A 22,420-nucleotide genomic window follows, 5' to 3' on the forward strand; every position below is an offset into this window, starting at 1 on the left:
GGGTGGGGGTGAATGGGTGACGGGCACTGAGGGGGACACTTGACGGGATGAGCACTGGGTGTTATTCTGTATGTTGGTAAATTGAACACCAATAAAAATTAATTTATTAAAAAAAAAAGAGATGGGATATGAAAGGACCACAGGTAATTTGAACACAATATAGAGATAGGTAATATTCAAGTAAAGGGTTTGGGGTGGGTCATGATTTAATTTGCTTCATAACTTATGTGTATATGTATATATATTATGTTATAATAAACGATACATGGTTAGAAGATTTTTTGTTTTTTTTTTTAAAAAAAACAAATCTCTGTTTCCTCCCATTCTGTCTTAAACTCACACTGTCTTCAGTCCCAGGACTCCACTAAAATTACTCATTTGTATCACCTTTACCTAATCCTGGTCTAGACTACTCTGTCCTTGAAATATCTTCTGCAAGTTACTATCAGTACACCTCATTCTCTTGATTTGTCTTCGACCTCATTGGGTTCCCCTTTCTAGTTTCCTTTGCTGGTTCCTTCTTCTTCGTAATTCCTAGTATTGGATGCTCCAGGATTTAATCCTAGGTCCTCTTCTCTATATAGATCCTCTCCCTTAATCTCATCTACTTCCATAGCTTTTAGAAACTGTTTGCTAATGACTTCCAAATCTATATTTCCAACCTGGACCTCCATCCCAAATCCAGGCTGCTTATTTATCATTTCTACTTGGATATTTAAATAGACCTCTTAACATGTCCCAAATGAAATTTACCCTCAACCTGTTAAATGTTCAGCCTTCTGAGTGATGGCAGCTCTGTCTTTCTAATTACTCAGTTCAGAAACCTTGGAGTCATCCTTGACTCCTGTTTCTCTCCCAACACGTATCCTGGTGAGCAGCAGCTCCTGTTTGCTCTGCCTTCTGAATACATCCAGAACCCAGCCACTTAACTGCACTGCTATGACTCTAGTCTGAACCCCAGTAATTTCTTGTCTGGATTTACTGCATTCACCATCAGACCAGTATCTGTTCTTGTCTTCTACAGCCAATTCTCAACATAGTGGCCAGAGTGATCCTTAAATGTATATATCTTTTAAGATTTTATTTATTTTATTCATGAGAGACACACAGAGAGGCAGAGACACAGTTAGAGGAGGAAGCAGGCTCTATTCAGGGAGCCCAATGTGGGACTTGATCCCGGGACCCCAGGATCATGCCCTGGGCCAAAGGCAGAGGCTAAACCGTTGAGCCACCCAGGGATCCCCTAGAGTGATTCTTATAAAATACAAGTCAAATCATTTCCCTTCTTTGCTCAAATCCCTTTAGTGGCTCGCGCTTACCAATGCCCCCCTTATCACCTGTTAACTTATTATGTAATTTACTTAAGCGATTGCTAAATATTTGGTAAGGGAAGTTGCAGCATATTTTTGAAAGATTTTCTTTGAAAGTTATAAAGATATTGATACTTAAAATACTTCATTTATCTGAAATTCAATCAAGTAGAATTTTTTCTTCTGCAATGTATCTGGTAAGTAAAAAGCATCTAACTTTTAAAGTTCAAACATTCTTTACTGTTCTTTAATTTTATTTTTTTACAATAGTAACCTTTATAAGTCACTGAGTTAATACACTAGTGTGAAGAAAGATTTGTTCTTAGGAAATGAAACCTTTACTTTTCTTAATATTTGAATCTCTGTCACAAAAAATGTTCTTTGTCTTTTTCTCTGTATCTACCTGGTATTAATGATTGCTGCCTTTAGGCTTTGAGGTTGTCCTTAAGTTTTAACAACTGATGGCATGTTTTGTTTAGGGAGACAGTATTAGTCTCTAGGAAAAAGTACTTTGAGATCTGAGCTTGATGGTAACAGGACTGGCCTTACGAGTTCACAGACTTGTGATTATAAGTTGAGAAGGCAAGTGTGAAAGCTTCTTGAAGAGGTTAAAATTGCTACAAAAATATAATATTATTATCACCCTTTAAACTACTACTTTTAACTACTTTAAACTATTACTTTTAACTACTTTAAACTACTACTAGTTCAATTTGTGACTCTTCAGAATTTAGTTTAATGGAGTCAATACAAAAATAAGGAGTAGTCAAGAGTAAATGAGAATAGTAATAACTAAAGGTTGGCATTTCTTCAAGGAATTTATTATTATTTAAAAAGCTCTTAGTATATTGAAGTTGAGGTTGCATTATTAAGCTTTATGGTTTCATTTCAGATATTACAAACAAAATTATCAACATTTGATCCTCAAGAAAATACTTAATCTTTCATTTGAAGTCTTGCTTTCAGATACTTGCTTTATCTTAAAAAAATTTTTAAAGACTTATTTATTTTAGAGTGTACACGCAAGTGGGGAGGGTAGAGGGAGGGACTCTACAGCAGGCTTTGTACTCAGCATGGAGCACATCATGGGGCTTAATCTTATGAAATCATGTTCTGAGCTGAAATCATAAGTCAGTCACCTAAAGACAGAGCCACCCAGGTGTCCCATCTTAAATTTTTTTAATTAATTAATCTATTTGAGACAGAGTGAGCGCAAGTTGAGGGAGGGCCAAAAACGAGAGAATCTCAGGCAGACTTCCCACTGAGTGGGGGGCCCCAATCAGGGCTCGATGTCTTGACCTATGAGGTCACAGCCTGAGCCGAAACAAAGAGTCGGACACTTAACTGACTGAGCAACCCAGGCAGTTAAAATGTTTTAAACTATGGGACATAATTTTAAAAATTTTAAACTATGAAACATAATTAAAATTAGAGTGCTTCGGGAATGGAGAATTATCCTTATATTGTTAAAATTCTAGAAAGGGTTATACCATGAGCACCTATAAAATTACAGCCTTCTGTGCCTTAATGTTTTATTATGTATCTTGTATAATGTATATGAAGTCATAGAAAATACTTTAACTTTTTCTCCTTCCTTTGTAGGAAGATACATTCCAACAGTATGTGAGACCAGAGCTTAACACACAACTTTCTGATTTCTGCATCAACCTAACTGGAATTACTCAGGTTCTAATTTTTTGTTTCTTTTTCTAGAATTTGAAAGAGGTTTTGAAAGTAGGGTTTATTTAGTAGTTTAACAACATTATTATTATTGTAAGCAATTAAATCAATGTACTTTTTTTAGTTGATAAATATCTTTCATATTAAGATATTAAAGTAAAAAAGCACATTTTGTACCTGGTAAAATCTTGCCCAGTCTTTCCTCTTAAGGACTTGTAGTGATGAAAGTAAAGGTTTAATTTGGATCATTAGTAAAGTAAGTTTTGAAATTTATCTGTTTATAACTTGACGTGATATATAGCTTAATTTTTTTTTTAGGTCTCTAATTTTTTTATTGTAGTGCAGTGTGGTTGGCTCTTTGTTCATTTATTTAGTTCCTTTATTCATTTACTCATTCACCCAACAAGTATATGAGTGCCTACTGCACTATTTGCCAATGTGCTGGGGATACAGAGATAGTCAAATCAGTCTCTTCAGCTCACTCAATAGTTTATATTCAGGAGGACAGATAGACTAAACCAGTGGTGACACAATATGGTTAGGAAGACTGACAAGTTGGTGTTTTATTTGGGTATCATGGGCAGCTTATGACTGAGGGAATGGAAGGCTGTTCCGCGACTTCCTCAAGTTAATGAACTTGGGCTGAATCATGATAATAGGAAAGAATGGGCATTTCAGGTATGGACAGCAGAACTGTAAGTAGTCAGGGATGATTCAAGTGTGAATGGGCTAGTAAGAAAGTGGTTGAAAATAAAGCTTAAGTGGTAGATAGAGGGAGGCCACGTCATGAAGAGTCTGTGTGTCTTATCCTGAAAGCCTTGGGGAATGTTTGGAGGATTTTAAGTATGGAAGTGATGTGACAGATCAAATTAGGAAGATCAATCTGGTATGTCATCTGTTGTGGAAAGATCTGAGCTTTAAGATAGAGAGACCACGTTACAGAGCCATAGCTTTCAGCTATTTCCCTTTTCTCCATTCTGGAGAATTAGCCATTGGGTTGAGGTCTAAAAAAAATGGAGAAACACTGGGGATGATCTTGAGTCTTAATTTTGGGAGGATTATATACTTCACTTGAAAGTGTCCCTAGGGATCCCTGGGTGGCGCAGCGGTTTGGCGCCTGCCTTTGGCCCAGGGCGCGATCCTGGAGACCCGGGATCGAATCCCACGTCGGGCTCCCGGTGCATGGAACCTGCTTCTCCCTCTGCCTGTGTCTCTGCCCTCTCTCTCTCTCTCTCTCTCTCTCTCTCTGTGAGTATCATAAATAAATAAAAAAATAAATGTTAAAAAAAAAGTGTCCCTAATGCCTGGCTATGAAGAATTTTTAATTATCTTAAAAACGAAATGTTAGGTGGATCTCAGCTAAGGAAATCATGTAGAGTTTAAAATATCATAGTGAGGCTTTCTCTTACTGTTTCTTTCCTTTCAACATTTGTATCTGGGTATTTGTAGGATTACATGTAGCTACGCTTATTTTTATAAATTTTACTTTTATATCCTCAGGATCAGGTAGACAGAGCTGATACCTTCCCTCAGGTACTAAAAAAAGTAATTGACTGGATGAAATTGAAGGAATTAGGAACAAAGTATAAATATTGCATATTGACAGATGGGTGAGTATTTAGGAGAATTATCTTTTTTATCTACTTTTTTAAGATCAAAGATGTTCATATCCATTTAACTTTTAGGATAACCACAAAAAACTGTTTTCTGATAGTACTGGGGTCTCCCACAGGAGACCATTTTTTCCTTTCAAATTTTTATTTCTGCTTAAACTTTGTGTTTTTGTTTTGTTTTGTTTTTTTTGTTTTTTTGTTTTTTTTTCTACTTAAGCTTTGCATCCTAGAGCTCAAAAGAGGAGGGAAAAGAAGGATGGATAATAGTCTAATTCAGGACTGGAGGAGTAGGGAAAGATAAATATTAATATGTAAAACGAAAATGCCTTTACTGAAACTTTTTATCATGACACTTCCTTGCTCAAAGAAGTCCAAACTCTTCAATATGGCTTTCAAGGTTCTCTTATCTAACCCTCGCACCCCCCCACCCACCGCGTAACCTGATGTACCTGTCATTCTTGTCCACTCTGTGCATGCTGGCTAATGAATCCCATGGTGTTTCCTTTCTCTGTGCACTTATTCATGCTTTCCCTCTACTAGAAGGCTCTCTTCCTTTACTACTTCTTTATTATTATTCAAAGCCCTTCTTCTGTTTTACTCCACATACTACAACTCACACTTATCTTTTTCTTTTTTTCGATGTCTTAGTTTTTATATATACCATTTGTGTGGCCATCTAAGTATTCTGATGTCTAAACTTTATTTATGTAAGACTTGTTTGCAGAGAGATTAAAAATCCTTTCAGAGTAGAGACTTCTGCTACTTGATAGTCTTCCATAATGCTTCTTACTGTAGTCTGAACTCAGAATGTATGCTCAGAAAGCATTTGTTAGATGAAAAGCTTAGAGGGAAGATCAGAAAGATTGAAACAAGGATTATAGGCATTGTGCCAAGGCAGCTCCCATACCATAATACTATTAAGATTGAAGAAGAAAGTCCTAATCAACTTCTGTTTCAAACTATGGACAGATTGTACACTAAAGCTGAGATGTCACTTACATAAAGGGTTTAGTGACCCTTACATAGGAAAAGTAGTCACATTATAATTATGTTTAAAAATAGAAATTGGGGGAAATGTTGGTGGACCTCTTTAGAAATCTGTCAATTTTAAACGTGAATGAGCAGTTTCCTGCTAAAGTATATAGGTGTTTCTGTCATAACATAGTATAGGTAATTCTGTAAAAACCTCACATTCTGGGACATATCTCAAACATCCAGAAATAATTTGGACAGAACGGGCAGGCAGCTCAGAATTAGTGGAAGTTGCCTCAGAGGATATTATAAATGTACAGAAGCAATAGCATCCTGGGGACAAGCACTCATTTTTTATTTTTTTAATATATACCTGAAAGTACTCCTGTTGGTAGTACAGTAGCTGAGTTGGGAGCTTTCTTCTTTCCTGCTGTAGGTTATAATGTGTACAGGTGTTGTATTGCCTTCTTTTCCCTAGGAAAAACCATGTATGAACCAATACAATTTCCATATTATACAATTAGTATTTTCCTACTTATTTAAGTTGATTAGTGTTGTAGAAACATATGCTGTAACAGAACAAATTGTGTTCTTACCACTTTATACCAACTACTTTCATTTTTGTTCATTTGGTTTTTGTTGTTTTGTTTCAAAGCACACTCCAAAAGAACTTCCTAATACTATAAACCTGGCATTAAAAGTAAACTTAGCAGAGGTATTTCAGGATTATGAAAAAATAATTAACAAGATAGAAGTCTGCCCAAGTAATCAGAACCATGACATTGATCATGATAAGTCTAGTAAGAATTAAAAAAAAAAAAAAAACGGATATACTTGACTTTTACTTCTCTTTGTTATTTTTGAATTAGTATTTTGGAGCTAGTGAGGTTAATTTTCTAAGCTTGATAATATATATAAATATCAGAAAGAAAGGTGACATGTAAATAAAAATAAATAGAATGACTTAATATACTACTAAGAACAGTACAGCATTTATTTTACCATTTTTCCACCCCTGTTTTTGATTTTACAAGTTCGTGGGATATGAGTAAGTTCCTGAATATTCAGTGCCGGCTAAGCAGGCTCAAATATCCTCCTTTTGCTAAAAAGTGGATCAATATTCGAAAGTCATATGGAAACTTTTACAAGGTAAAATTTCTCTATTTTATTGATTATACTGCCCTTGATGATAAATTTATTACATTTTGTATGTATGTTAAGTTGTGATTTACTGGGTGCTTTTCACAGAAAAAGGCCATATACTTCAATTGTAATTTTTTATAATCCAAACGTGAGGATGATCATATGAGTTTGGAAAATTGAGCTATTTTTCTTTCAATCTGTTACTATTATTTGAATAGGTTAACTGTAAATACATGATCTTCAGGAGAGGTTTGAAACTGTAGGGATATTCAGTATGTGAATTGTTTATGGAGCAAATATTCCTCACTGAATTTTATCAGTTAGTACATATGCATAGTATAAATTTTTAAGTAGCATTATAAGGTTTATGGAAAGTGGCATTCATCCACTAAGGCCCTCACTGGTACTGGTTCCTATTCTCCTGAGGCAACCAGTTTCAACTTTTTTTAGCTATTTCTTCTAGTATTTACCTTCGTATTTCTAAATGATTTGTTTTCCTGTTTCTTGAACTTTTGTTGACGTATCTGTGGAGTTCCTGCAATGGAAAATAAAGATTTAGTTCTATGAAAAAGCCACCATATCTGCATGTCCTTCCTCTCTGTGTGTCTTCCTAATTAATTAGTTACATTATCTTTATAATCAAATCATTATTTACTGCTTATGTTCTTGTAGCAGTGGAGAGTATTCACAACTTCTCCCTAGATTTTACAAGTGCCTTTAGTCGTCTTCTTATCCCATTAACTCTCCATTCAAACTGTAAGTCATTCTTAGTATTCAAAGCACTTAGTGGTCGGTCCATTTTCTTTCTTTCTTTCTTTCTTCTTTCTTTCTTTCTTTTTTTTTTTTTTTTTGTCCCCTTTTTCCTTGGAGACTACCTTCCTAGAGCCTTTAATCCTGTTCTAATCCGAACTGTTTGTTCTTCAGGCTTCTTCTAAAATCATCCTAGGAGATATGTTTCTTGCTTTTCTGTCATGTGTTAGACTTTGTGTTGGTTTTCTTCCTTCACAACCTCATTTTGGTGAAGTATATCCTAAAGTAGTTTTGTGAGAAAAGATGCTTTCCCTTAACATTTGTACTTTTAACATTTTTTAAAGCTAAGAAATGTACATTCAGAAAAATGGAGTTTGTTTTAAAGTGAAATTCATATAACTTCCATTCACTTAATCCCTTTCCTTTCTCTCAGAGCCCTCCCAAATAGTCCATACTTCCATGGAAATCATTTTCTTGTTTTTCTTTATAGTTTTAATATTATGTGTGTATCCTTATACCATGTGGTTTACTTTTGCTTGTTTTTGACTATGTATAATTAGCATTGTACTGGCTATATTGTTCATTTTGCTTTTTTCCTCAACATTGTGTTTGAGATCCATTGATGTGTATATAGCTGTAGTTTATTATATTGCTGTGGAGAATTTCATTTTGTGAATATACAGGGGTTTGTTCATCTGTCCCACTTTGGCTGGCCATTTTGGAGGCTTTTAGGAACAGTGGTACTCTAAACATTTCTTGTGCATCATTTCTGGTGCCTTTCTGTGCTCATTTCTCTAGAGTATAAACCTGTGAGTAGAATTGCTGGTTCATATGATATTGCATCATTGATGTTAGGTAATGCAAAAATTGTTTTCTGAGGGGGTTGTACCAATTTGCACTCTCCCCCAGAAGAGTGGGTGAATTTATAATTGCTGTAGGTCTTCATCAGCATCTGGTATTGCCAGACATTTTAAATGTTTATAAATCTGGTTGGTGTGGGATGCCACCTCATGAAGGTTCTAATTTGCATTTGCCTGATTACTCATGAGGTTGAGCTTGAGCTTATTTTTCTGTGGTTATTAGCCATTTGAATTTGTTTTGTGTAGTCCCTGTTTAAATCTTCCCATTTAAAAAAATTGAGTGGTCTGTCCTTTTGTAATTGTAGATTACAATTTGTGATTATTTATACATATTGTGATTATTTATACATATTTATTATGGATACTAGTCCTTTGATTATATTTGGTAAATTTTTTTCCTTTTCTGTGAATTTATCTTTTCACTCATTTTGCGAATTCTCAAAAAAAACTTTTGTAATGGAAAATTACAAATATATACAAAAGTTGACAGGTGTAATGAATCCTCTTGACCCAGTTTTAAGAGGTATAATCTCATGGCCAGCCTTGTTTCATCTGTATCTCCACCCACTTTCCCCTTTCCTTACTTTTTTTTTTTTAATTTTAAGACCGTACATATTTCTTATTATTATTTTCTTTCCCTATTCTTTTGAAGCAGATCTCAAATGTTACTTCATTTGATCTGTAAACATTTCGTTAGTAACCCCCAAAAATAGGGAATAGTTTTAAAAAACATAACCATCATACCACTATCACACTTAGAAAAAAATCAACAGTAATTCCTTAATGTTGTCAAAAAGTCAGAGTTTTCGGGATCCCTGGGTGGCACAGCGGTTTGGCATCTGCCTTTGGCCCAGGGTGCAATCCTGGAGACCTGGGATCGAATCCCACGTCAGGCTCCCGGTGCATGGAGCCTGCTTCTCCCTCTGCCTATGTCTCTGCCTCTCTCTCTCTCTCTCTCTCTCTCTCTCTCTCTCTCTGTGTGTGACTATCATAAATAAAAATTAAAAAAAATAAAATAAAAAATAAATTAAAAAAAGAGTTTTCTTTTTAAATTTAATTAGTTAATTTTTAAAATTGAGGTATAATAACATCAGTGTTACTAGTTTCAGGCATAGTGGACAGGTCTGTATGTTACACCATGCTCACCACGATATATGTGTTACCATCCACTAGCATACAGTGTTACTACAGTATTATTGACTATGGCTGTCCTGTACTTTTCATTCCTGTAACTTATTTTATAACTGAGAGTTTGTACCTCTTACTCCCCTTCACCTTATCTTTTTTTTTCTTGTACCTTTTGTGTTTTGAATCAGGATCAGAATAAGGCCCACACATTTCCAGTTGGTTCACATATCTCTTTTAAGTTTGTTTTTTGCTTCTTTTTTAAAGATTTTATTTATTTATTCATGAGAGACACACAGAAAGGCAGAGACCTAGGCAGAGGGAGAAGCAGGGCTCCCTGTGAGAACCCTGATGCGAGACTCGATCCCAGAACCCCGAGATCACTCCCTGAGCCAAAGTCAGACAGATGCTCAACCACTGAGCCACCCAGGTGCTCCTTTCTCAGATTTTTAATTTCTAAATTCCTTTTCCACCTCCTTTTTCTCTCTGGTGATTTATTGTTACTATTTTTATTAAGAAATGAAGTCATTTATCTGGTAGGTTTTCATACTGTCTACATTTTGCTAATTGTGTCTTGTGATATTAATTCAGATATGCCTCTGTTCTCTGTGTTTCATGTAACTTTGTAGGGGCACAGTCGTCTTTAGGTTTGCTTTTTTAATTTTTTTGCTATACTTCCCAGGTGACAATGAATCCTTACATTAGGATGTCTTTCTCAAATCTTTAACTTTATTCTAAGGATAATTATTTGTGATTAATAAAGCCATAAAGTAATTTTTCACACTGCATAAAAATATACACAGCTCACAGTACATTACAGTATTAAGAAACTTGTAGATACAGTAAGGCGATAATGTTGCCAACACTCTTGAGTAGAGAATGGTATTTTTTTGTGGATCTATTGATGTTGACCAATTTATTAGGCTGCTCTTTTCTGTGTGGTTTTCCCCTGTTCATAATAGTTATCAACAATAATGCCAATTAGTGGAAGTTGAGGAAACTTAACATTTTTCTTTTTAAAATGTTTCCTTGTTTTGTTTTTGTTTTTCTTATTCAAGGACACCTAAAAGTCTTATCACAAATTTTTACTATATAGAATGCTAACAATGTATAGTCTTTGGTATGTACAAAGTATTCTTTTCTCCTTTTTAAAACTAAAAATGATTTTTTACCCAACCTTTCTTGGGAATGGAGATAGATCATGACATTTGAAATTAAGGATGCCTGGATAGCTCAGTCAGTAAAGCATCTACTTTTGGCTTAGGTCATGATTTCAGAGTCCAGGGTTTAAGCCTCGAGTAAGGCTCCCTGCTCAGTGGGGAGCCTGCTTCTCCCTCTCTCTCTGCTTCTCCCCTCCTGCTTGTGCTCTCCCTCTCTCTCTCAAATAAAATCTTTAAAAAAAAATAATCTCTTGTTCATAATTTTAAGAGATTTATAAGGCAAGCATAATACTTTTCTGTTTAATAGCTGGTTTAAACTTAAAGTAGGTTTGAGTTTTCTGTAAGTAGGCTAAAACAATATGAATAAAGATACAGGTTACAGACATAATTTTAGACAAGATTTTAGAAAATAAACTTATGTGTGGCATGATCATACTCAAATGTAGGTTTAGCATTTACAAAATTATACAAACATGTTTTTTTATTTCCTTTGTAGTTCTGTGTGTGCATTAAAATGTCATTTTTGAAGTAAAAGTAAAGCATAAACTATATTTTGAGAAGGCAGAAGCTGTTTGTTTTTGTTTTTGTTTTCCTGTACAAATACTTCTGGGTTGGATTTGAGATAAGCTCATACAGATTTTGTTTTCCACTGAAATTAGACAACTTCTGCCCTTATTCTTTATATTGTTAAATAAGTAGATGCTTACTTACACATATAAAAGGTTGAAAGCTGCAGCAAAATGTTCATTGCTTTTCTATGAATGACTGGACCCTGTTCTTATGCAGAAATCCACAGCTATTCTAAAGGCAGATCGGTAAATCTCTCTAGTGTATGATCGGACTGTTACTGGCTTATTTCACTTACCAGTGTCTTCAGGATTCATACATGTTGTAGCATATGTAAGAATTTCCTTCCTTTGTAAAAGGTGAAATAATAATTCCATTGTTTTAGAAGTTCCTTCTTTTTGAAGGCTGAATAATATTTCATTGTATTTATATATCACATTTTGTTTATCCATTTATCTATTGATGGACACTTGGATTGCTTCCACCTTATGGCTGTTGTGAATAATGCTACAGTGAATGTAGATGTACAAATAACTGAGTCCCTGCTTTCATTTCTATGGGTATATACCCAAAGGTAGAATTGGATCATATGTAATTCTGTGTTTAATTTTTTGAGGAAATTCCATGGCACAGTGGCTGTACCTTTTACATTCACCCAGCCAACACACAAGGGTTCCAGTTTCTCTGCATCCTTGCCAACACTTATTTTTCATTTCCTTTTTTCTTTTGTTTGTTTTCTTTTTCTTTTCTTTTTTTAATGGCCATCTAATGAGTGTGAAGCAGTATCTCATTGTGATTTTGATTTGTATTTCCAGAATGATGAGTGATGTTAAGCAGCTTTTTGTGTGCTTACTGGACAGTTGTATGCCTTTGGAGATAGGTTTATTCAAGTCCTTTGCCTATTTTGAAATCAAGTAGTTTGTCTTTTGTATTGTTAAGTTTTAGGAATTCTTTATATATTCTGGTTATTAGTCCTTTTTCATTCCATGATTTCCAAATACTTTCTTCCATTCTATGGGCTTTTTCTTTTGATAGTATGCTCTTTGATATACAAAAGTTGTAAATTTTTATGAAGTCTATTTTTTTCTAGGTTTTCTTTTATTTCCTCAGCTATTGGTGTTGTAACCAAGAAACCATTGCCAAATCCAATGTCATGACACTTCTCCCTTTGGTTTTCTTGTAAGAATTTTATAGTTTTGACTCTTAGGCTTAGGTCTTTAATCCATTTTGAGTTAATGTTTTATTAGTGATTTCATTGTATTTAAATCAAGTTGGATATTACTGATAGCTGAATAATATTAAATCTTTCAATTTATGAACACAGATGTCTTCCCATTTATTTGTATTGTCTTTAATTTCTTTGAGCAACACTTTGTAGTTTTTTATTTATAAGTCTTTCACTTCTTTGGTTAATTTTTTTTTTCTATTGAAATGGAATTGTTTTCTTAATTTCCTCTCTGGATTCTTCATTGTTAATGTATAGAGATGCACCTGATTTTTGTGTGCTGATTTTGTGTCCTGTGACTTTGCTGTCTTTGCTTATTAGTTCTGATAGTTTTTTGGTGGAATCATCAGGATTTTCTACATATAAGATCATGACACCTGCAAAGATCACTTTACTTTTTCCTTTCCAATTCAGATCCCTTTTATTTCTTTTTCATACTTGTTCTGGTTAGAATTTCTGATACTCTTTTGAATGGAGGTGGTGAAAGTGAGCATCCCTATCTTGTTCCTGATGTTAGAGGAAAAGATTTCGGTCTTCTCACCATTGAATATGATGATGTTCACTCTAAATTTTTTATATATGGACTTTTTATTTTGAGGTAATTTTCTTCTGTTGCTAGTTTGTTGAGTATTTTTTATCATGAATGGGTATTTAATTTTGTCAGATGCTTTTTCTGCATCAATTCAGGTGATCGTGTGTTTTTTCCCTTCATTCTGTTAATGTGGTTTGTTATATTGATTGTTTTTTTGTATGTTGAACCATCCATCCTTGCTTTCCAAGAATAAATCTCTCTTGGTCATGGTGTGTAATCCATTTGATATGCTGCTGAATTTGGTTCACTAGTATTGTTGAGGATTTTTGCATCAGTATTTATAAGGGGGATAGAGGCTCCTGGGTGGCTTAGTGGTTGAGCATCTGCCTTTAGCTCAGGGTGTGATTCCGTGGTGCGAGGATCGAGTCCCACGTTGGACTCCCTGCAAGGAGCCTGCTTCTCCTCTCTGCCTCTGCCTGTGTCTCTGCCTCTCTCTGTGTGTATCTCATGGATAAATAAATAAAATTTAAAAAAATATATTGATAAGGGATAATAATGGTCTGTAGTTTTCTTATAGTGTCTTTGGCCTTGATAAGGGGTAATACTGACTTTGTCAAATGATTTACGAAGTGTTCCTTCCTCTTCAATTTTTTGCAAGAGTTTGATTGGTGTTACGACTTATTTAAATGTTTTGTAGAGTTCACTGGTGAAACCATCTAGTCCTGGGCCTCTCTTTGTTGGGAGGTTTTTGATTACCAGTTGAGTCCTCCTTACTGTAGATCTGTTCAGATTTTCTGTTTTCTTCATGATTCAGTCTTGGTAGATTTTGTCTAACAAGAAATAGTCCATTTCACCTAAGTAGTTCATTTTGGAAGTTATTTTTGGAAGTTTTTTTCTAGATGATATTTAGTGAAAGGACCAGAATGCATTACAGTATTACAGTTTTAGGATAATTATTGATGTTTATCATGGTGCTTTTATATCATTTGATTTGTGATTCTCCCAATAGCCTAATGAGTAAGCAGTATGACTATTAGTTTTATTTTACAGAAAAAGTAGCTGAGGCCCCAAGATGTATAGTTGGCATAGCTATACAAACTATAGAATATAAAAGTTAACATACACAGAAGATAAAATAGTGGTCTCAAAAGTGGAGGGGCATATTGGAGTTCGGGGAGTGAAATTTTTACATTTATCAAATTGGAGCAGGTATTTAAATTGGTTGAAAAGTACCATATGATAATTTCTTTTCATTCTTGAACTTCATTATCTTTTAGTCATAGAAAGGTTACTTTTGTGTGTGTGTGTGTGTGTGTGTGTGTGTGTGTGTGTGTGTGTATCTAAGGATTCTGTCAGGTAAAATAATATATTGTAGTAAAGGGATGTCTTGGCTCAGCGGTTGAGCATCTGCCTTGTGCTCAGAGCATGATCCTCAGGGTCCTGGAATTGAGTCCCACATCAAGCAGGGAGCTTGCTTCTCCCTCTGCCTATGTCTCTGCCTCTCTCTGTCTGTGTCTCTTGTGAATAAATAAATCTTTTTTAAAAAAACATTAGAGTAAAATACCATGGAAAAGAATATTTGGGTTAAAATGGCAGAGCTTTGGGCACCTGGGTTCAGGTGGTTAAGTGTCTGACTCTTGATGTTTGCTCAGGTCTTGATCTCAGGGTTATAAGTTCAAGCCCTTTGTTGGAATCCATGCTGGATATTGAGCATATACTTACAAAAAATGGTAGAGCTTCTGCTATAAATCCAGAACAGTATATTTCCTTTCATAAATGATTGTCACATTATAAAACTGCAAACTCTTTAGATGTCTTGATGATTCAACCTATTTGTATTTTCATCTATAACTTAAGTTTTTTTTAAAGCTCTGAGGGTTTGAGTTATTTTGCTTCATTTAACTAAGAGTATCTGCCCTTTGCTTAACTTTAGCTATTACCATTAATTTTCATTTTCTTATTTTTCACAGTGACTTAATAGAATACGAAAGAATTATTTACCAAGCTGTTTATTTTACAGGTTCCTAGAAGCCAAACCAAATTGACAATAATGCTTGAAAAGCTAGGAATGGATTATGATGGGCGGCCTCACAGTGGTCTTGACGACTCTAAGAATATTGCCCGAATAGCAGTTCGAATGCTTCAAGACGGATGTGAACTCCGAATTAATGAGAAAATGCATGCAGGACAGCTAATGAGTGTGTCTTCTTCATTACCAATAGAGGGCACTCCAGCTCCACAAATGCCACATTCTAGAAAATGACAGCATTATTGCCCTTTGCCCATGGATCATTCACTCTAACTGGAGTTGCTACAAAGAGGTAGCAGATGAATACTTACTGAATTAGTCCTGCGGTGCAAAATTTTAAGCACCTTAAACATTTACAGTCTTACTGCAGTTAACAGTTCTTTATATAAATGTGTGTGAACAGATCTGTGGGGAGGGCATATTGAATTTTTTGTCACCAGCACTTTTGATATGAGCAGTATTTGTTACACAGTAACAGTTCCTGCTTAGAATTGAATTTTATAATTTAAGGTGTCCAAAACGTATCCCTTTTGTTTTTAAAATGTAAAGGCTTATTGGCCTTCCCCCCCTTGAGTGTCATATCTTATTGATGTTAAAATATATAATGTATTTCTACATTAACATCATTAGATCAAGTCATTTCTTACAGTGCAGGAAAGGCCTTATCTAGCCTTTGGGTTTTAAGAATATCATAGTCCTTTTGATTTTTGAATTCTGTATGTGAAGTTCAGCTGTGCATGGTGAATTTCATAAAGTACTTGGTACACATATCTGCCTACAATTCATTTCAATTTATAGTTGGAAGACTTGTGGTGGCTTATAGGGTCTTGTTAAAAATTCAGTTACTGGTGAGGTTAATGGAAAGTCAGAAGAAAATACCATTTAAAGGAATATAAGCACTGTAGCTCAAACTTTATAACACATAAACATATCAGTGGGGGGTTTTTTTGACTTCATTTTTTGATTCCCCTCCGTCTTTTGACATTTATCTGCTCTAATTCTTAAATCTAAGAGACCATGCTTTGAAATAGACTAAAAATAAGGGTCACCATTTAATTTTGTATTTGTTTTCAACATTACAAGTAAGGTTAAAAAGTCAAATAATGCTTTTTTTACGTGTTTATTATAAGTTGATGTAGGAGTGACCACTAAATATTGAATAATTCTTAACTAATTCTAAAGACGTGTGTTTATGGAGTTGAAAAAGCAAGCAAAACTCTTACTTAGAAGCTAAAAATATTTTCTCAGTTGAATTTCCCCAGATACCTTTCATGGAACAATTTGCTTTTTTTCTTTTACTTTCTATTAGTAGTTGTGATGCTGCTTTATTTTATTGATTTATATATTAATTAAATGAATTTAAAGAGGCTTCTAACCCTGCATAGAAAAAAGGCCTTTTTCCTCGTCTGAGAATTCTCTCCACAGTGCTGTAGAAAGAATGAATTTCTGCCTTTGAGTGGTAGCTGTAGAATAAGAATAAAGAATAAAAAGTGGGTAACAGAAGGCACAGGGGAATGTGATGCCCTCAGACAAACTGATGTAATAAAACGGAAATCTAGATGTGTTACGTTTATGTAGTAAACTTTGGTAGTGAAATGGATATATGCTGAAATTTTTGTGAATCCCAAATAGCACCTTGTAATATACCATAAAGTATTACTGAAAGTTTCAAAGGATTTCCTTCAAATCCTTACTGAGTTACTGGACCAGGGCAGAGTAGTAGAGAACAACAAATCATTGTTGAGATGTGGAAGCCAGGAGGTCCACTGGCATATTTTTTAGGTGATTTTTTTCCACATGGCCACCTTACCTTAGAATTCAAATTTATGGCATAGCAAAATCATAATTATCTGTTGCCAGCTTCTGTAGTTGCTCATGAGCAACTGAAATTGCAATTGGGAAATCTGAGAATGGCAAAGAAATATTACATCGCCCTATTGTTTTGTTTGTTTTTAAGTCTGACTTCTGATTTCTCTGCCAGTTTTTCTTTTTTGTGAAGTAACCTAAGTACTGAAAAACTATTGTATTTCTTTTTAAGACTTCAGCATTATAAGCTGTCAGTATCCTTTTGACTCAGATATTTTATTTGGTGATGCTTTATTCTCATTTTTTAAAAATTATTGAGGAGTATTTGACAAATGTAAGTGTATATATTTAAAATGTAAATGTGATGATTTGATATACATTGTGGAGTCATTACCACAATCACATCACCTCATATAGTTAACTGTTTTTTGGTGGTGGCAAGAATGTTTAAGGTCTACTTTCAGCAGCTTTGAAGTATACGGTACCATGTTATTGACCATAGTCAGCACTGCTATACAGCAGATCCTCAGAGCTTACTCTTTATAACTGAAAGTTTGTACTCTTGGATCTACATTACCCTCTCTCTTCCATCCCCAGCCCTTGGAAGCCATCATTCGGTTATATTTCTATGATACTAGCTTTTTTTTTTTTTAATTCTACATATAAATGATACCATGCAGTATTTTTTGTCCATCGGGCTTAATTTCACTTAGCTCTCCAGGCTCATCCACATTGTTGCAAATGATAGTATTTCCCTTTTCTTTATGGCTGAATAATAATCCATTGTATATGTACCATTCATTTCAAGATTTTTTTTTTTTTAGTTCTCTTGATTTCTTTTTTGATCCGTTGGCTCCTCAGAAGTGTTTTGTTTAATTTCTACATACTTACAAACTTTTCCAGCTCTCCTATCATTGATTTGTAATTTCATACCATTGTGGTCAGAAAGATAGTTGATTATGATTTCAGTCTTCCTGTATTTGTTGAGACTTATTTTGTGTCTTAACATATGATCTATCCTGGAGAGTATTTTGTGTGTGCTTGAGAAGAACGTGTATTCTGCTGCTATTGGTTAAAATGTTCTGTATATGTCTGTTAGGTCCATTTGGTCTAAATTATCACTCTGTTATTTTCTCACTGATTTTCTGTCCAGATGATCTCTCCATTGTAAAAAGTAAGATATTGAAATCCTCTGCCATTACTGCATTGCTATTTATTTTTGCTTTCAGATCTATTCATAATTGTTTAATATTTAGGTGTTCAATATTGGGTACATAAATAATTGTTATAGCCTCTTGATGAATTGGCCCTCATTATTGTTATATAATAACCTTCTTTGTTTATTGTTACAGCTTTTGAGTTAAAGTGTGTTTCCTCCCATATAACTACTTTTGTTTCCATTGGCATGGAGTATCTTTTTCTATCCTTTTACTTTTAGCTTATGAGTGCCCTGAAAGCTTAAGTTAGCATCTTATTGGCAACATATAGTTAGGTCTTGTATTTATATCCATTTAGCCAATCTGTGTCTTTTAATTGGAGAATTTAAACCATTTACCTTTAGGTTAATTATTAATAGGTAAGGACTTACTATCTTCATTTTGTTAATTGATTTCTGATTGTTTTTCAGTTCCTTTTTTCCTTACTTCCTCTCTGTCTTTGTGAGTTGATTATTTTTGTAGTACTATGCTTTCTTTTTATCATTTGTATATTTATTAGCGGCTTTTGCTTTGTGATTACCATGAGGCTTTCCTAGTACATCTCAGTTACCATAGTCTTGTGTAAGTAAGCAAGCTGACAACAGCTGAACTTCAAAGGTTAAGCATTTCTTTAGCTTTTCTTATAAGGCAGGTCAAATGGTGATAGATTCCCTCAGTTTTTGTTTGTCTGGAAAAGTCTGCATCTCTCCTTCATTTTTGAAGGACAGCTTTGCTAGGTAAAGTATTCTTGGTTGACAGTTGACAGTTTTTTCTTTGAGTACTTAGAAATGTATCATCCTACACTCTTCTGGCCTCTAAGGTTTCTGCTAAGAAATCTGATAGCTGTATCAGGCTTCTTTTCTTTTGCTGCTTTCAAAATTCTTTTTCTTTGGTTTTTGAGATTTTTTTTTATTATAATGTATCTCAGTAAAGAGTTCTTTGGGTTGACTGTATTTGGGAATCTATGAGTTTCATTTACCTGGGTGATCATATCTCCCCAGATTTGGGAGGTTTTTAGGCATTATTCTTTAAATAAGTTTTCTATCCCTTTCTTTTTTTTTTCTCCTTCTGAGACTCCTATAAAGCAAATATTGTTTCAGTTGATGTCCATAGTACAAATAGGCTTTCTTTACTCTTTTTAAAAAATATTAAAAAAATATTTATATGAATGATAGTTTTCTTAAGGATTTATTTATTTGAGAGAGAGTACAAATTGGGAGAAACAGAGGGAGAGAGAGAATCTTAACCAGAGTCCCCACTGAGCATGAAACCCAAGGCAGGGCTTGGTCCGAGGACCCTGGGATTATGACCTGAACCAAAATCAAGAGTTTGCTGCTTAACCCAATGAGCCACACAGGCACCCCTGTGAATGATACTTTTTAAAGGGAAGGCGCACCATTGAAGCCTAGTAAGGAAGGCATTTACAATCTTACTTTCTGAATTGTGAAGCCAGATTCAATGGCTGAGCCAAAGATATTCTGCTGCTTAGAATCCAGGTCCCCTTTTCTAATTCTTAGGGTCTATAAGAACATAAAAGTTCCAGTCCTTCAGTCCTGTGGGCCCAGAGCAGGGGCTTCCAATGGTTGCTGGTTGTGGATTTCAAAGAAAAGGGCAACCTGCACACCAAGATTGGGGGCAGAGGAGAGGGTCCTAGTCCTCCAAAGCCCTTGGTGCCCAACTCTAGCAAAGGATGTTGGGGTGGGACAGTGAGACCCAAATGAGAGAATCCCCAGTAAGGCAGCTTTCTGTACCTTGTCTCTTGCTCAGTGCACATACCAGTGTGCACACCAAAGGGTCGTGGGCCCCCCAACCCCCCTTACAGCGCAGATCATCAGGCCCTTGTCCTGAGCTCAGGGGCCAAGAAGGGAGGACATCTGGCCCATGGTGATCTGAGAAGCGGCAGAGTACTGTGCTCTGGGTGCCCAGCTGAGTGCAGGGTCACCAAGGAGGCTAGTCTCCCATGGGCAGTGCCATGTCCACTGCAGATGAAGGTGTGGGTTACTTAAACCATGAACACCAAGCATCCTCTCTTCCCAGCAGTGGTGGTCCTTGCTACCTTCCTCCTGGTGGATGAGCCTGCTATCCAGCTCATATCTCTTGCCACCATTCCTCCTCTGGCCGGAATCTGTGCTGTCTATCCACACTTTTTTTCTCTACTTTTTTTTATCCTCTGGATTAAGGATTTTTTTTTTTATAAATTAATTTTTATTGGTGTTCAATTTACCAACATACAGAATAACACCCAGTGCTCATCCCGTCAAGTGTACCCCTCAGTGCCCGTCACCCATTCACCCCCACCCCCCACCCTCCTCCCCCTCCACCACCCCTAGTTCATTTCCCAGAGTTAGAAGTCTTTATGTTCTGTCTCCCTTTCTGATATTTCTCACACATTTCTTCTCCCTTCCCTTATATTCCCTTTCGCTATTATTCATATTCCCCAAATGAATGAGAACTTACACTGTTTGTCCTTCTCCGGTTACTGTGGCCAAGTTCAAAAAGGGTGTTGCCTGAGTTCTTCTCTGGGATTTTGATGGAATCTTGTCTCACATTTAGATCTTTCATCTATTTTGAGTTTATCTTTGTGTATGGTGCAAGAGAGTGGTCCAGTTTCATTCTTCTGCATGTGGATGTCCAATTTTCCCAGCACCATTTATTGAAGAGACTGTCTTTCTTCCAGTGGATCGTCTTTCCTCCTTTATCGTATATTAGTTGAGCATAAAGTTCAGGGTCCACTTCTGGGTTCTCTGTTCTGTTCCATTGATCTATATGTCTGTTTTTGTGCCAGTACCACACTGTCTTGATGAACACAGCTTTGTAGTACAACCTGAAATCTGGCATTGTGATGCCCCCAATATGGTTTTCTTTTTTTAAAATTCCCCTGGCTGTTTGGGGTCTTTTCTGATTCCACACAAATCTTAAAATAATTTGTTCTAAGTCTCTGAAGAAAGTCCATGGTATTTTGATAGGGATTGCATTATACGTGTAAATTGCCCTGGGTAACATTGACATTTTCACAATATTAATTCTGCCAATCCATGAGCATGGAATATTTTTCCATCTCTTTGTGTCTTCCTCAATTTCTTTCAGAAGTGTTCTGTAGTTTTTAGGGTATATTTTGAGAACCATTTGAATGGTAAATGGTTCTCCAACCTTTTATTTTCAGGTTGTAGGTGTCCTTCTGTCTAAAATGAGTCTCTTGTAGACAGCAAATAGATGGGTCCTGTTTTTTTATCCAGTCTGAAACTCTGCGCCTTTTGATGGGGTCATTAAGCCCATTCACGTTCAGAGTTACTTGAACTTCTTCTTAAAGGGGAGTTTTAAGAGTCCCCCTTAAAATTTCTTGCAGAGCTGGTTTGGAGGTCACATATTCTTTCAGTTCCTGCCTGTCTTGGAAGCTCTTTATCTCTCCTTCCATTTTGAATGAGAGCCTTGCTGGATAAAGTATTCTTGGTTGCATGTTCTTCTCATTTAGGACCCTGAATATATCCTGCCAGCCCTTTCTGGCCTGCCATGTCTCTGTGGAGAGGTCTGCTGTTACCCTAATATTCCTCCCCATGAAAGTCAGGGACTTCTTGTCTCTTGCTGCTTTAAGGATCTTCTCTTTATCTTTGGAATTTGCAAGCTTCACTATTAGATGTCGAGGTGTTGAACGGTTTTTATTGATTTTAGGGGGGATCTCTCTATTTCCTGGATCTGAATGCCTGTTTCCCTTCCCAGATTGGGAAAGTTTTCAGCTAGGATTTGTTCAAATACATATTCTGGCCCTCTGTCCCTTTCGGCGCCCTCGGGAACCGCAATTAAACGTAGGTTTTTCTTCCTCAGACTGTCATTTATTTGCCTTAATCTGTCTTCATGGTCCCTTAATTGTCTGTCTCTTTTTTCCTCAGTTTCCCTCTTTGCCATCAACTTGTCTTCTATGTCACTCACTCGTTCTTCCACCACGTTAACCCTCGTCGTTAGGACTTCTAGTTTGGATTGCATCTCATTCAATTGATTTTTAATTTCTGCCTGATTGGATCTAAATTCTGCAGTCATGAAGTCTCGTGAGGCCTTAATGCTTTTTTCTAGAGCCACCAGTAGCTGTATAATGGTGCTTCTGAATTGGCTTTCTGACATTGAAGTGTAATCCAGATTTTGTAACTCTGTGGGAGAGAGGGCTGTTTCTGATTCTTTCTTTTGAAGTGAGGTTTTCCTTCTAGTCATTTTGCTCAGTGCAGAGTGGCCAAAAACAAGTTGTATTGGAACACGGGGGAGTATCACTGGTCCGTCCAGCTGGTCTTCTGGGGGAGGGGCCTGCTGTGCTGATTTTCAGGTGTCAGCACTTGGGGGAGCTGCTCTGCCCCTGCCTGCTGCAGGGCTCAGCGGGGGTTGTTTACCCCGTGGGACCCAGGGAGGAACAGCAGCAGTTGCTATGGCAACTCTGGAAGCCTGGATTCAGCCTCCGCAGGAACT

The 22,420-nt window shown here is 35.9% G+C and overlaps 1 protein-coding gene across 2 annotated transcripts in view; it reads left to right on the forward strand.

The window, feature by feature from the left end:
• Positions 1–22,420, forward strand: part of ERI1 (exoribonuclease 1) — a 38,926-nt gene that overhangs the window by 10,914 nt on the left and 5,592 nt on the right. For both annotated transcript variants that reach the window (XM_055334725.1, XM_055334726.1), the window contains exons 4-7: positions 2,913–2,996; positions 4,491–4,600; positions 6,610–6,724; positions 14,958–15,258. In XM_055334725.1, the coding sequence (XP_055190700.1) occupies positions 2,913–2,996; positions 4,491–4,600; positions 6,610–6,724; positions 14,958–15,200 (552 nt within the window). In that variant the 3' untranslated portion in view covers positions 15,201–15,258. The remainder of the gene's footprint in view (positions 1–2,912; positions 2,997–4,490; positions 4,601–6,609; positions 6,725–14,957; positions 15,259–22,420) is intronic.

The sequence above is a fragment of the Nyctereutes procyonoides genome, unplaced genomic scaffold (genome assembly GCF_905146905.1).
Source record: "Nyctereutes procyonoides isolate TBG_1078 unplaced genomic scaffold, NYPRO_anot_genome, whole genome shotgun sequence".
NCBI lineage: Eukaryota > Metazoa > Chordata > Mammalia > Carnivora > Canidae > Nyctereutes > Nyctereutes procyonoides.